This window comes from Malaclemys terrapin, chromosome 16, assembly GCF_027887155.1.
Source record: "Malaclemys terrapin pileata isolate rMalTer1 chromosome 16, rMalTer1.hap1, whole genome shotgun sequence".
Taxonomy (NCBI): domain Eukaryota; kingdom Metazoa; phylum Chordata; order Testudines; family Emydidae; genus Malaclemys; species Malaclemys terrapin.
In genome coordinates this window covers 23,098,715-23,113,553 of record NC_071520.1, presented here as the reverse complement: position 1 = coordinate 23,113,553, position 14,839 = coordinate 23,098,715, and the positions used below count along the sequence as shown (strand labels likewise).

Below are 14,839 nucleotides of genomic sequence, written 5' to 3'. Positions count from 1 at the left end.
TTGCACTTACCGAAAGCTCAGCATGGACAGTTAGCTCTCAGAAAAGCAATCATTTTTCCCCCTGGTGTCATTGCAAAGAAATTTCTTTTTCTTACAGTAGCAGATGGGAGGCCTCAACCCCAATGCAAAATTGGGGATGTACTTCTTGTGATCCAAGGTTCCAAAATCGGCAAGAACATGGAGCAGTTATTACAAAAGAATAATGTGAATAATTCAGACTTCTCATTTGTTACTACACTGCATACATTTGCTATTTAGAGTTTTGCAGTAGGAGATAGAACGCAGTTCTTTCTACTCTGAAATTACAGGTCCCTTCCCACTGAGCTAACAGAGGACCTCCATTAGCTTTTAGCACTGTAGGGATATACCTAGCTGAGCATTTCTGATTACTACCCATTGAGGGCAGTGCTACACATGCATACTAACCCAACCACTACAGTATATTAAAACACTCGGGGGGAGGCATTTGCACTGGTTTCGTCAGGACTAATGATGTATCAACTCAATGTCATATCTTCACACTTTACTCATACTAACATTATTGAAACTAGTTAGGCTTTCTGTACATGTTTGCTCAGATTTGCTTAAGTAGATCATAGAACTATAAGACTGGAAGGGCCCTTGAGAGGTCATCTAGTCCAGTCCCCTGCACTCATGGCAGGACTAAGTATTGTCTAGATCATCCCTGACAGGTGTCTGTCTAACCTGCTCAACTTCCCTAGGCAATTTATTCCAGTGCTTAACTACCCTGACAGTTAGGAAGTTTTTCCTAATGTCCAACCTAAACCGTCCTTGCTGCAATTTAAGCTCATTGTTTCTTGTTCTATCCTCAGAGTTAAGCAGAACAATTTTTCTCCTTCTTCCTTGTAACGACCTTTTTATGTACATGAAAACTGTTATCGTGTCCCCCCTCAGTCTTCTCTTCTCCTCTCCAGACTAAATGCACCCAATTTTTTCAAACTTTCTTGATGGGTCATGTTTTCTAGACCTTTAATCATTTTTGTTGCTCTTCTCTGGACTTTCTCCAATTTGTCCACATCTTTCCTGAAATGTGGCGCCCAGAACTGGACACAATACTCCAGTTGAGGCCTAATCAGCGCGGAGTAGAGTGGAAGAATTATTTCTTGTGTCTTGCTCACCACATTTCTGCTAATATAGCTCAGAATGGACAGTCAGGACAGGCTATGCCTGCTACTGTAATGAGAGTGCAGGCAGTCCTCGGATTTATGACACAATTGGTTCCTGAAAATCACGTCTTAAGTTGAAACATCATAACTCAGAACCGATTTCCCCATAGGAACCAATATTATAACTGGGTGATTGGTTCCTGAACCAAGGCCCAATACTCTATTTTCACCAAAATAACCCAGATTTTTATACTCGATCAATTTTTTATATTGTAAATAGCAATCATGTTGACATAAAAAAATCACATAATAATCTAAACATACAGAAAGAAACAGGAGAAGATCACTTGATTATTGCCTGTTGGTCCACTCCCTCTGGGGCACCTGGCATTGGCCACTGTTGGTAGGCAGGATACTGGGCTAGATGGACCTTTGGTCTGACCCGGTACGGCCGTTCTTATGTTCTTATAGTACAGGCAGTCCTCAGACTTATGACCCAATTGGTTCCTGGGCATTGCTGATCTTGTCATTTGATTCGTAGGTTAAGAAACCTACTAAAGGAATGAAGAAGATGGGACACCTTCTTCTGAGCTCATGGGTGGGTCTAAGTAAGTGGGATTTTCAGGGGGTTTTGAGGTGATTTGGAAGGACTTAAAGAGAGTGTCCAAGGAAGTTTGGACTGATATTCTCCTCTTTTCCTTATAAAGTTCTCTGTAGCAGCTGTACATGTTGGATATGTCCCTATTCACAGATGCACTGTGTTCAGTGTTGGAGTCATGTTCCTCAAACCGGGACATGTCAGCTTCCAAATGTTGAAATGCCTCAGCCAACACTTTTGTTATCAAAACTTTTATGAGGAGGAGTCTCTTCAACGATGGGTGCATCTTCTTCCTCCTCTGCCACTTTTTGCTGTTCCAAATCAATGAGGTCCTGATTAGTTAATTCTAACATCCTCTGGTGTAATGTTTAAGTTAAGTTCTTTGCCCATTTCAACAACAGTGTTGGTCACCTACTCAACAATGTCTGTAAAGCCTTGGAAGTCAGACACAAAATCAGGACACAATTTTCTCCAAACACCACTCAAATTTGATTGTTTGACTTCATTCCATGCCTCACCAATGTTCTTAACTGCATGGTAAATGTTGAAACCCTTCCAGAATTCCTTCAGAGTTGGTCCACCTTCCTTCTCAGTTGCCCTCATGGCCTGGGCAAATGTGCTCCTCAGATAGTAGGCCTTGAAGGATGCAATTACCCTGTGGTCCCTGGGTTGCAACAGTGAGGTGGCGTTGGGGAGCAGAAACACCACTTTAATATCAGGATGCATGTCATCAAGGATGATTGGATGAGGATTAACAATGCTTTAAATAAAAAGAACAGGAGTACTTGTGGCACCTTAGAGACTAACAAATTTATTAGAGCATAAGCTTTCGTGGACTACAGCCCACTTCTTCGGATGCATATAGAATGGAACATATATTGAGGAGATATATATATACACACACACAGAGAGCATAAACAGGTGGGAGTTGTCTTACCAACTCTGAGAGGCCAATTAAGAGAAAAAAAACTTTTGAAGTGATAATCAAGCTAGCCCAGTACAGACAGTTTGATAAGAAGTGTGAGAATACTTACAAGGGGAGATAGATTCAATGTTTGTAATGGCTCAGCCATTCCCAGTCCTTATTCAAACCGGAGTTGATTGTGTCTAGTTTGCATCCGAAGAAGTGGGCTGTAGTCCACGAAAGCTTATGCTCTAATAAATTTGTTAGTCTCTAAGGTGCCACAAGTACTCCTGTTCTTCTTTTTGCGGATACAGACTAACACGGCTGCTACTCTGAAACCTGTCTGAATGCTTTAAATGTAAGACTGTTTTTGCTGCACTAATCCCTGACACTTGGCACAAAATGATTAAACCAATCCTCGAAAATGTTCCTATTGACCCACACCTTACGATTGGATTTCCATATCACTGGGAGAAATGCTTTGGAATATCCCTTGAGAGCCCTGGGGTTTTCGGAAAGGTACACAAGCAAAGGTTTAAGTTTAAAGTCACCTGGAGCATTTGCACCGAGCAAAAGAGTGAGCCTATCTCTAGCAGCTTTGTATCCTGGCATGGATTTCTCCTCTTTGGCAATATAGGTTCTCAGTGGCATTTTTTTCCCAAAAGAGCCCAGTTTCATCAACATTAAAAACTTGCTGAGCACAATCCCCACCCTCTTCAATAATCTCAGCCAATGTCTCGGGAAAAACACGAGCTGCCTTCTCATCAGCACTGTCGGCTTCACCTGAGACCTTGATGTTATGCATATTGGCCCTGGCTTTAAAACGCATAAACCACCCCCTACTTGCATTAAAAGGCTCAGCATTAGAACTCTCCCCCAGTGGTTTCTTTAGATCATCATAAAGACTCCTAGCCTTTTCCTGAATTATGCCTAAACTCACAGGAGCACAGCGATGATTTTGATCCTCCAGCCAAACAATTAACAGTTTCTCAACCTGAGCGATAAGTCCAACATGCTGCTTAGTTGTCACAGTTGCTTGCATAGGAGCTGAGCCCTTAACATGTTCCTGAATTTGTACGTTGTCTTTCAGGATGGTCACGATAGTCGTTTGGGCGAAATCCAAAACTTTACCGATTTCAGTTGGGGTCTCACCTTTCTCGGACCTCTTAAATATTTCAATTTTTGTTTCCATACGTTCTACATTTCTTAGAAGAAGAAATCTCACTCGCACCAGATTTTCACTTTTCTGCCATTATTATGGGCAAAGAAACACTAACTTTTAAGAAAAAGTTTGGAAGCACAAAGAATCAACATGTGAAAATAGCGTTGGAACAGCTACTGAATGACTTGAGTCAGGGAGATCGGCAGCACAAAATGTTGATGCGTGTATGAACTTGTTCGCTGGTGTGGCATTGCGTCAGCTCAAGCATCGTAAAGTCGAAATCGGTGTCGGAAAGTCGAATTTATAGGTGTGTGTCCATTTATAAACGGCATAAGTGCCATTCATCATAATTTGAACGTCGTAAAGTCGAGGTCTGCCTGTAGATGGTACTACCTGTGGTTCATCAAATGCACTGCCTTGTGGGTAGCCCGAGAGGACATATTCTAAGGGAGCAACTCCTGACAGAAAAGCCAAAGAGCTTGTGGGTGAATTTGGGAGAATGTAAGGCTATGAGAGTAAACTCAGACAGAAAATCCGGAGTGGAGCCCCTAACGTAATCAGGTACTAATATTTTAGTATCTTTCTGGCAACTCCTCCAGCAAATCAGGTACCAGATGTATTGGTTCTTCCTCTCCTCTGGATTTTACTAGTGACGCTGAGAGAGGGAAGGGGACCTGATGCATGGGCAACTCAGGTCCTCCGTATCATCTGCCCAGGGTTGTACCCTGGAGAGGTACTCCAGCTTTACAAGGAATGAGCCTACCCTGTCCTTGGTCTTCCTCTTGCTCCTAACGTATTTGTAGAATGTTTTCTTGTTACCCTTTATATTTTTAGCTAGTTTAATCTCATTTTTTGCTTTGGCCTTTCTAATTTTCTCCCTACTTTTTAATTTGACCTTCCTTCCACTTTTTGTAGGACTCTTTTTTTTTTTTTTTTTTTTTTTTTTGAGTTTCAGATCACTGAAGATCTCCTGGTTGGGATTTCCAAAGGAAACTATAGGAGTTACACTCTTGGGGGCAGATTTGTAAAGGTATTTAGGTACCTAAAGATGCAGATAGGTGCCTAGTGTGATTTTTTTTTTTTTTTTCAAAACTGTCTACACACCTAACTCCTATTGACTTCAGGGGCATGTCCATGCATTTCTGAAAATCCCCTAGGTGACTAGATGCACCTTTAGGTGTCTAAATCCTTTTTAACATCTGGCCCCTAATTCCCTTAGGCTCCTTTGAAAACACCCAGCCCAATTCTCCTATCACGTGGCAGGGGTAAGCATTCCTGGGATGGGTACTTTGCAGGAAGAAAGCTGTATTTCAAGTATAATTACAAATCTATCATGTGTCACCTTCTGTCTTTTGATAGAGAAGTATCACCAGGCAGGAATAACTTCTAGAAGTTCATACTGTTGGCTAAATTACAATTTATTAACTAATACTACTAAGGTGCATGGGAGACAATTTATCACAGTTAATGGTAGCAGTGAAAACAGTTCCCAAAGCAATTTTTAAAGTTTTATACTTCTATTTTGTTTTGCTGTTGCTGTGTTTCTTTTACATATAATGTGAAACAGGTTAGTATGTTGGTCTCATTAGTTTAGAGGACTGTTGACGAGCAGTAATTATACAAAGGAAGAAGTTCCTGCATTTTAGGCCCAATGATAAGCCAGATAATTAAAGCACCTCTGATAATTGTATTGCATACACAACTGACCAGTCCTGGGAAGAGATGGTATCTTCCATTCATTAGACGTGGATTAACTTTGTTATGACCAAATAATCCATCATGAACGGAGTGACTTGAATAATTCATTTTGTGCCACACAGATGGGATTTGGAGTTTTCACATCGCTCCTGAACGGCAGATGTAATTAAAAACAAAAAGAACAAACACACAACCTGCTTGTGTTCTGTTGTACCCTAGATTTTTCCCTGTGGAGTGATTCTTTTAGACATGATGGGTGCACCAGGGGGCACTGTTTGCATTGAAAAGACACAGGCAACTTTGATTTGGAGCTGTAGAACAGTGTGTAAGACTAACCTGAATGGGAGAAATTTTGTCTTTCCTTCGTTCATAATGTCAAAACAAAGCTTTTTCAGGAAAGCTTTGTTTTGAGTTTCAGTCCACCTTAACAATCATGCAAGGGGTTTTAAGGAAGTGCTGGAAGACATTTTTCTTAATTGGTCACCTGGATTATGACTGACAGAAAATACAGTAATAATATGGTTATACACATGTACAGATTTTGCTTCACAGGCCCATAATTGGTATCACATGTTAAAATAATGGTCGAGCTCAGGCTAAAAGGCCAGAGGTTCACCTAGATTAGCTATTTATCCTGGGCATAGCACTTTGAAGTAGCTGTTCCTTGTCAAAATGCAACCTTCAACAGATGCACTTAAGAATTTCAAAGGCTTAACTCCAGTAAATGAAGAATTGAAGTAACACATTTCAAAGGTGTTTGATACTTTATTAGATCTGACACACTATCTTAAGTTAATCACTCCATCTATATTAATAAAATATAACTCATACTGTGGACTGTATTCAAAATGGAGAACTTTCTTATGTACATAGTCAATGTGTGTGAAAATAATGGGACTCCTTGCAGCTTATGTAGAAATGTAAAAGGGGGAATAAAAGGAGGTAGGATGCTTTTTTAGATTAATTGCTGCAAATGTTATTTACTATTATTGACTTGCAGTGGAGTCCTGACCTAATTAGGGTCTCTCTCGCTGCTACTCTATGCATTGAGCACTATACAGACTTCTAGAAAGGGACAGTTACTGCCTGTTACAGCTTAAAATCTTAGTTTAAGACAAGATGTAACAGGTCTGCGGAGGAAGCCTGTTATTAAAGCTAGAAAAATAATGCAAACAATTTCATGCAAGTATTTGCTTACATTTCAAATTTAATTTCCTTGGGCTGTGTTCACACCTCCTTTGTGTTTGCTTTCTTCAGATGATACGTTTTCATTAAATGCCCAGAGAAGGCAAGTGACTTAAGATGTCCACTTTTGTTGTGTCCAAATGGAGACATCTTAAAGGGGGCCAGATTTTTCAGAAGACGGACGCACAGGATGACTTGAAAATCAAACCCTGGGAACCAGGGCCGGCTCCAGGCACCAGCACAGCAAGCAGGTACTTGGGGCGGCCAACGGGAAGGGGCGGCACGTCCGGGTCTTCGGCGGCAATTCAGTGGCGGGTCCCTCGGTCCCGGGTCTATTGCTGCCGAAGAATGAAGTGGCGGCGGTAGAGCTGCGCCGAAGTGCTGCCGATTGTGGCTTCCCTCCCTCTCCCCCCCGCTTCTTGGGGCGGCAAAAACACTGGAGCCAGGGCTGCTTGGAACGTACCTCAAGTTGGGTACCCAGCAGTTGGGACACCCTACATCACTTAATCACTTCTTGGTCAAAGCTCTCGCTCTCAGGTATTGCCCTAGAATTGGTACATTTACATGGCAGCTGAGTAGGGTGGCCCATTTGGCCTGGCTGCCCCTCTGAGAGGGGTGGCTGGGCCAAACTGAGAGGTGCTGCATGACCACATGCACCAGGTCATGATGCCACTCACTCAAATTTGGCTTGGCCACATGCTGTAACGGAGGGATAGCCAGGCCATTTTGAGTGGCATTGGTGGTGGCATGCTGAAGCGCTGCAGGTACTTCAGTAAAAGTATAAGGTTCTTGACACCTCTTGGTAAGGATCCGATGGAATGTTTTTGGGAGATCGTGGCATGAACACCATTATTTTATGAGAATGTGAAGAAAGACCATTAAAGTCTACATCCCGCTAATGAATCTGACACTTGCCTGATTTTTTCTAAGACTGATGCCTCAGTCAAGGCCTTTGGGGCCAGAAAATAAAAGACTTAACATGTTCGCACATCCCCTAATCTGTTTATCTGATACCTACCTCTTCTTGGCCTTCCCTGTACTGGACTTCTTTTCCCAAAGCTTTCTGTGGGTGCAGCTTCAGTGCTAGTAACCATGGGATCCTCCATTTTAACAACCATTTCTAGACCTTATCTGAGCAGGCTTAGATGACAGGTCACTTAAAATGCTGGTGACCCCCTGGAGCCCTGTCTACACTTCACTGGCACCACTGGAGCTGCACCATTGTGGTAGCAAAGGATTTTTGTGGGGGAGATGGCCTGTTTACACACCCTTTGCACCAGGATTGATAGTGATTTATGGGCCTTAGCATCCAGCCCTTACAGTGGGAAATGCAGATTTGTGCAAATGACCCCATGGAAGTGCTGACCAACCCACTCCGGCCCTAGGTGAGTATGCTATTGACAACCAGGCCTAAAACTGGGCGAGATCACAGTGGCTCTATCACCTGGGTCCTTCAGAAAGAACTGGATATAAACCATGCAATGCTATTTGCAGATAGCTTGAATCATAGCTCTAAGAGGCATGAACTATACTTTGATTTATTTCAACAGGTGGTGTTGACTCTGAAGCCTAATAAAGTCTGTTTAAATCAGTGCTTGAGTCCTAAAAAGAGAAATGTTGGAATGCAAGGCAGTGGCAGGCCCCAGAGGGAGCTGGGGGAGGCCCAGGGGAATGGAATGACTCCCCGCAGAGCCAGTGCCATCCCCACCTCCCTCCTACCTGTGCCTGGTTTCTACCTGTACCTAGGCCCAGTGAGGGGCTCCACTGTCTAGGCGGCCCCTGTACTTGATTCCCAACATCCCGCAGCTCAAGGCTCTGCCCTGGGCTCCCAATGGCCTCTGCATTGCCTTGCCCTTTCCCTGCCGCAGTGTTCCTGGCTCGATCCATGCTGACAGCTGACGATCGCCCCTCACTCGGGCCTGGCACTGGTATTGGCTGACTTGCAGGATGCTCTGCAGCCAAGGGAAGGAAAACAACTGCCTGTCCCAAGACTGGCAGAAGTACTGGAAAGCTGTCCCGGCTCCCGCCAGAAGTGCCAGAGCCCCTCTCCTGAGTAGCACGGACGACTGATTGCTAGTTTAAATATCAGTATTGTTAACTATTTCACTGCTGAACAGAGTGTGCAAGAAGGAAGAGCAATGATAATATACCCTAAATACAAATGTGGTATAATCCTTGTGTTACAAAAATATGCATAATCTGTTTATCCCTTTGTTGGCAGCTGGGAGAGTACCGCCCCATTATTGCGTCCAAGCAGAACCCACGCACGTATTCACTGCGTCCTGAATACGTGCAGTGAACTGGCCACAATTATTCCATAGAGTTAAAAAGATATTCTCCCTTTCCCTCCAAAGTGACTAAAGTAGAAAAATGAATAAATCGCAGACAACCTGTGAGTGGAGCAAGACAGTAAATTAATTGAGCACATTTATGTACTCAGTTTTTATTAATTCTGAAAGATACGAGATAATGCTTACATAAATATAGTGCGTTTCAGCTGTAGGTCTCCAAGGACTTTAGAAAGGCTGCTCAATGTCATCATCCCTGTTTCACAGATGGGGGAACTGAGTCATAGAACCATTAAGGGACTTGCCCAAGGTGACACAGACAGCAAAGCAGTGGCAGAAACATTTGTATTGCACCAGTCACTTAGAACCTAGGCTTACAGGATGTGCCCTACTTGTATATTAAGGCAACAAATATTAGGGAACTAATACTATTGTTACATGGACCATAGTCTGCTCTCCAGCCATAGTCAATGCTCCCAATCATATCTAAAGCCATTCTCGTGTGCACAATGGACAGTGTATATTTCACTGGCTAAAGTGTTGATAGTTACAGTCAAGGAATTATTCTATTATAATCTAATTTAAATCAAGATTACAGGCTATAATTTCCATTATGGCCTATTCTTTTATGAGGGTTAAAATGCACACAAGGTCTGAGCTCAGAATACTTGTCTTTGGGATGGTGAACTGCCACCCTCGCTGATGTCTTCAAGGGCATCTAGCAGGCACACTTCCCCTTCCAGCCCATCCTCCAGGGCTCATCCCTCTTCTCCTGTTGAAATTCTGACTTGCACAAAATCTGGTAGTTTGTTTCCCCTGGAGGTAGGCTGATTTTTCGCATTCATAAAAATGCATGAAATCTCGTACCTAAAGTATTTCCCATTTTGTTGTGACTCAGACTACACCTAAGAAAGACAACTTGATTGTTTCTTTTTTATATAGTAAATAAATAGGAAGCTGGGTAAATTATAAGTGGCAGTTACGCAACTCAAATATTCAAGCGGCTAGTTACTGCTCCCTCCTCAAACTGGGTGGCCAGATAGCCAGTTAGGCAAGTTTTCCAGGCAAGATTGCAAAGTGGATGCAACTGGTACACCTGCAAAAATGCAAGTCACACAGAAACAGCTCAACGGTCACATGCAGATTAACACTTTTCATGCCAAGTGCCCCTTGCAGAAGCCAACGTGGAATTTGGTGGGTGCATGTACTTTTTTGTAGTCTCATTTTACACACACACACAATTTGGCCTAGTGTATTTGCATATAACCTTCATGCTTCTGTGGTCAAAATGCTTACCAAGGCCCATAGGAATGATTCCTGCTGGGAATATTAATAGGCACGGCAGTATCCTTCTTGCATTGGGATGTTGTGGGCCTTCTGCAGCACAGAGAGCCTTGTGCAAGCCCCCTGCAAAAGAACAGATTTCAGGCACCCTTGAAAAATAAATATGTACTTACCGTCCCCACATAGTGGTTCCTGAGACAGCTCAGCATTTGCCTCCACTTGGCACAGGAAATGCATGTGGTAACTGTGGGAAGAACTGACTCTTCAGTGGCACAAAATGTAAATGTGTAAGTGTCCAAACAGGCATCAGAACATGGGTTTAAGCTCCTAATGGGAGACTCCCACATTTAAAAAGCAAGCCCTATAACTTTATTTCATGTGGCTGTGGTTGAAGTATCTAATAACTGAATATATATATCAATAAATTCTCCCTGTAAGTTTTGAATGACAGAGATTGTATAAAATGAAGTGACATGGTATTTATCATTCCCTGCTTCTGTTCCTGGAGAGACACCCAAAAGAAACTCCTTGATAATCCATTACGTTGCCATGCTGAACTTCTTTGAATGAAGCTTAGCTGTAAAAATTCAGCAGAGTCAGTAGACCTGGTCCTTTAGCCCTCACTCATGTGAGTAGCTTCATTACAGGATTCAGGCCTGTTCTCAAGAGTAAAATTCCTGTTGATTTCAAGGAGAGCAGGATTTGGCTGTTACGCTAGGTTCATATCCTTATTCACATTGCATATTACCTTCCTCTGTGACTAGCGCCCTCCAGGTCCATGCGACTACTTGAGGAGTAACGTATTACTGTGCATAAGGAGGCAGAATGTGGCCCTCCGTAAATAGATCAAAAGAGTTTTGGGGAGAGGAGTTTAAGACAGCATAAATACCAAGCAGAGCTGGGTTCAAATATAATTTAACTTCTACAACACACCTTTGTTTACAGGTTTAAAGGGAAAGTTTGGGCTAATATCAAATTAAGGCAATGAAGTTTTTCCTATTTGACTTTAAAGTTGCAATTTCCTCTTTCAATCCTTCCCCAAAATACTCACCCTCCTCTCATGTACGGTTTTGTGTCTAGTATTAACTTTAAAATTTTTCACAGCATCTCACATGTTCGTCATATGTGCTTTAGGAAATAAGGCTGGAATTTTTGAATGTCAATAAAATTTGGGTGCCTAACTCCCTTCGGCTTCTTTGAAAATGTTAGCGTAAGCAAATAATCTTATAGTTTAGAGAGTTGAAAAGTCTAGTGCCTAAATACTGTACAAACCCCAAGAAATCAAATATAATTGTGAGGGACCAATGCAACTCCTAGCAGAATTTATTCTGTTCTCTCCAGATTCTTATACCCTAGTCATCACCTTGGTACCTCACCTTCAAATCTTAGCTGTGAAAGTCTCTAACATCTGTGTGCAACATCCAAAGTGTTCTTTGAATGCAGTGTGTGCTGTGCAAATAGTAATGTACACATAGTCATTTGGATTTGTCACCTATCCTATTGTCAGTACTTCCAAATTGTATTGTGTGCCATCTGTCTCCAATTTGCATTAAATGGAAGCTTTTCTTCACACTTAAAAAAATCATAAATATTTCTGGTTTAAGGATGATATAAAAGTGCATTTGATCCTCTGGGTAAGAGGCGCTGGTCTTGCCAGTGGCTCCTTGCTCTCTTAAATCAAATTCATTGCACACACAGATTGTCTATACATTTTAATATAGACAGGACATAAATGTTTGTTGCCAGTTGTGTTTTATCCCTGGCTGCAAATTCTTAGGTTTAAACTCAACTAACAAATATTTGTAGTGTCTACAATAGAATATACAATCATAGTACTTAACACCAGAGCTGTTCTACAGTTTTTGGATGAAAGATTTTTTTTAAACTGACAAACGCACTTTTTTTCAACATTGAAGTTTTTTTGTGAAAAATTTCCATTTAAAAAAAAAAAAGATTTTTTTCTGGAAAAATTATCCATGTGATGAGACTGATCAAAATACATTAAAATGGGGGAGGAGGGATGGGTAAAATGACCCCCTTTTTATAGCTAATGTAATCATAGTTAGTAATAAAAGTATGTAAACTGATTTCCATGAAAGCTGTGATAAACCTTGATTCTCCTTAAACATGACTAAGGTGACATGGCCATGACCGTCTCAAACTCGCTGTGGAGATTTCGTAAGAAATGCATGGTTTTACAGCAATCAAGCGACTGTTTCATTCTGGGGGCACTGGCAATAGGTTTTACCTCTTTTATAAATAATACACTTTTTATAACTGGTGAAAACAGGATTTACTCTTGCTTGTTTATAAAAGGTTGAAATTAAAATCTCTGGCCTTGATCGTCCAATTGGCTGTACCTGCTGTTCATGCAGAACCCTGTTGACTTCTGCAGAACTCCAGGCAGGCATAAGGGGTGACCTGAAAGGATTCAGCTGGGAGATTGGGGCCCAAATTCTCAAGGTAAGAGGAGAGGTTTCCATTTTCAAGGAATGATTTGTACTGGAATCTGCGGCTTTTGTGCTCTGCACTTCTCACAGGAGTAAGATGCACCCCATGGTGGAGAGGGAGGTGGTACAGGGGTCAGGTGAGTGGGCCCTGTCTTGCCCCCTCTTTCCTCATCTGTGACAAAAGTAGTTCCACGACATCAGAGGTACAAAAGTGGAGGCATCTCAGCTACCTCTGTGTGTGTGCTTAAAGGCTGCAGCTCTATGCTTGCCCCACCTCATCCCCTTCCTGCACAGGGGGATGGGAAAGGGGTAAAATATCAATGGTATCTGGGTCTCACACCAGACAGTATGGAAGATAAATGAAGGGCCCCAGGAATGAATATTATGCCTGGCTGGAAGGGAAGGACAAAGCAGTGGCCAGAAGGATCTGGTAGAGAAAGGTGCAGCTGGTGAAATCCAGGAGATTTCTCTTCTCCCTGCCTGCCTGCGGGACTATCCTGATGGGCGTACACCTTTACCCATCACACCTGATCCCGTGCTGCTCAGCTACCTAGGAATTCTCCCCCAGTCTTTCCTTCCCCGGTTCCAGTGTTGGGCTCCGCTCTTGCCCCACATGCCTGGGCCAAGGGTCACTCCTCTCCTGCCCAGTCCCCGCAGGGCTTCATCTTCCCTCGCCCCACTCTCTGCCCAGTGCTTATGTGCCCTCGATGGATGATTCCTTCCATAGGCCCCCTCCTTGGGGCTGGTCTCTTTCCCCACCCCCAGGCCTTGGACTCCCCCTTTCCTTAAGGCCTGGTGGGGGCTTCTCTCCTCTATCTCCCCTGAGTTTCTGGGCAGGGGTCTCCTTTCCCTCCCCGGCTAGCTGTCTCCCCTCCTCTCCCCACTGCCTGGGCTCACAAGCCGGGGGGCTGATCCCGCCCCCCAAGCTCTCTATCCCTGAGCGCTGGCTGTTGCTTTTCTGCCCCGGTGCCCCCACTCCCGGCTCTAGCTTGTTCTAGCCCAGCGAGGCCAGAAATCCCGCCCCGGGGCTTGGGAGGCTCCCAGGGCGGGCAGCGGGGGAGGAGGGCGGGCGCTGATTGGAGCCCGGGCTCGTTCAGCCCCCCGGTTACCGCCTCCGCCGGGCGAGGGGGTTTCTGTCTCCTCGCTCGGAGGAAAGTCCGGCTGTGCGCGCTGGCGGCGAGATAAAGGCAGGGGCAGAGCCGGCTGGGGAGCTAGGCGGATCTGTGCTCTCCGAACTGGGGCGGTCCCTGGGTGCTCGCAGCCGCAGCTCTCCGGCGCGGCGCCCCTCGCTGCTGCAGCCCAGCGCCCGGCTGGAAAGTTGGGTCCCGCGGGGGAAGTTCCCGGCGGGTGCGGAGCCCGGCACCATGGGGCGCGCGTGTGGCTACAGGCAGAGCTGATCCCCCTCCAACCCGCCCCGGCAGGCATGGAGAGGCGCCCGCCCGGGGCGTGAAGGAGCCGCTGGGGGGGGGTTGCAGATGGCTCGCCCGGAGGTGGCCGCGGGAAGGGAGAGTTAACGGGGGAGCAGCCTCTTGGAGCAGCGCCCGGGACATCCCTCCCCACCACCACCATGGGCCCCGTGGGGTTTGCGGCCAGGACCAGTTTGCGGCTCTGCTCCGCGGCCAGCCTGCTGCTGGGAGCGCTGCTTTGCGAAGGTAAGCGAGCCGGGGCCGCTTGTCACAGCGCCTGCCCCAGCCTGGGGAAACGGGGAGGCGGCCGGGCGGGATGGGTTTCACCGTGTGAATCAACCTGGATCGCGGTGCCCCGCGCATGGGGGAGAAGTGCGGTTCAGGAGTTGATTCGGATCCAGCTCCCCGAGACCCTGGGTGATCTCCCCCTTCCCCCACCTGCAGGTACACGCAATCCCCGAGTTTAGTGCCTTAGCCGCCTCCTTACACAAGCCTGTTGCGTTCCCCCTTCCTTGCCCCCTTTTAACTGATTCCCTTGGCGTCACCTGTCGTGTTGTCCTGGAGAGAAACTCTGGGGAGCAGCTTTGATCGGAGCAGGAAAACGGGAAGTTTCCCTTTTTAAAGTCTCCAGGCTGGCTTTGAAAGAATACTACTGTTCCGTATCGATCCAGTTGCAATAAAGAGATCTTATTCTTACGGGAAATGTCCCCGTTCATCCTGGGGCAGAACTCACAGAG

General features: G+C 44.8%; 1 protein-coding gene and 1 pseudogene across 2 annotated transcripts in view; one reads left to right on the top strand and one right to left on the bottom strand.

The window, feature by feature from the left end:
• Window positions 1-1,681: 1,681 nt before the first annotated feature.
• LOC128824864 (tigger transposable element-derived protein 1-like) lies at window positions 1,682-7,792 on the bottom strand (annotated as a pseudogene).
• Window positions 7,793-13,918: 6,126 nt separating this feature from the next.
• The window catches only part of TMEM132C (transmembrane protein 132C), a 310,537-nt gene continuing 309,616 nt past the window's right edge, over window positions 13,919-14,839 (top strand). Inside the window, exon 1 of one of the 2 annotated variants that reach the window (XM_054007021.1) lies at window positions 13,919-14,348. Coding sequence is in view for 1 of the 2 variants with exons in the window: in XM_054007020.1 (XP_053862995.1) it covers window positions 14,264-14,348 (85 nt within the window). In the remaining variant the exon portion in view is untranslated. The remainder of the gene's footprint in view (window positions 14,349-14,839) is intronic. The other variant, XM_054007020.1, reaches the window with a different exon arrangement.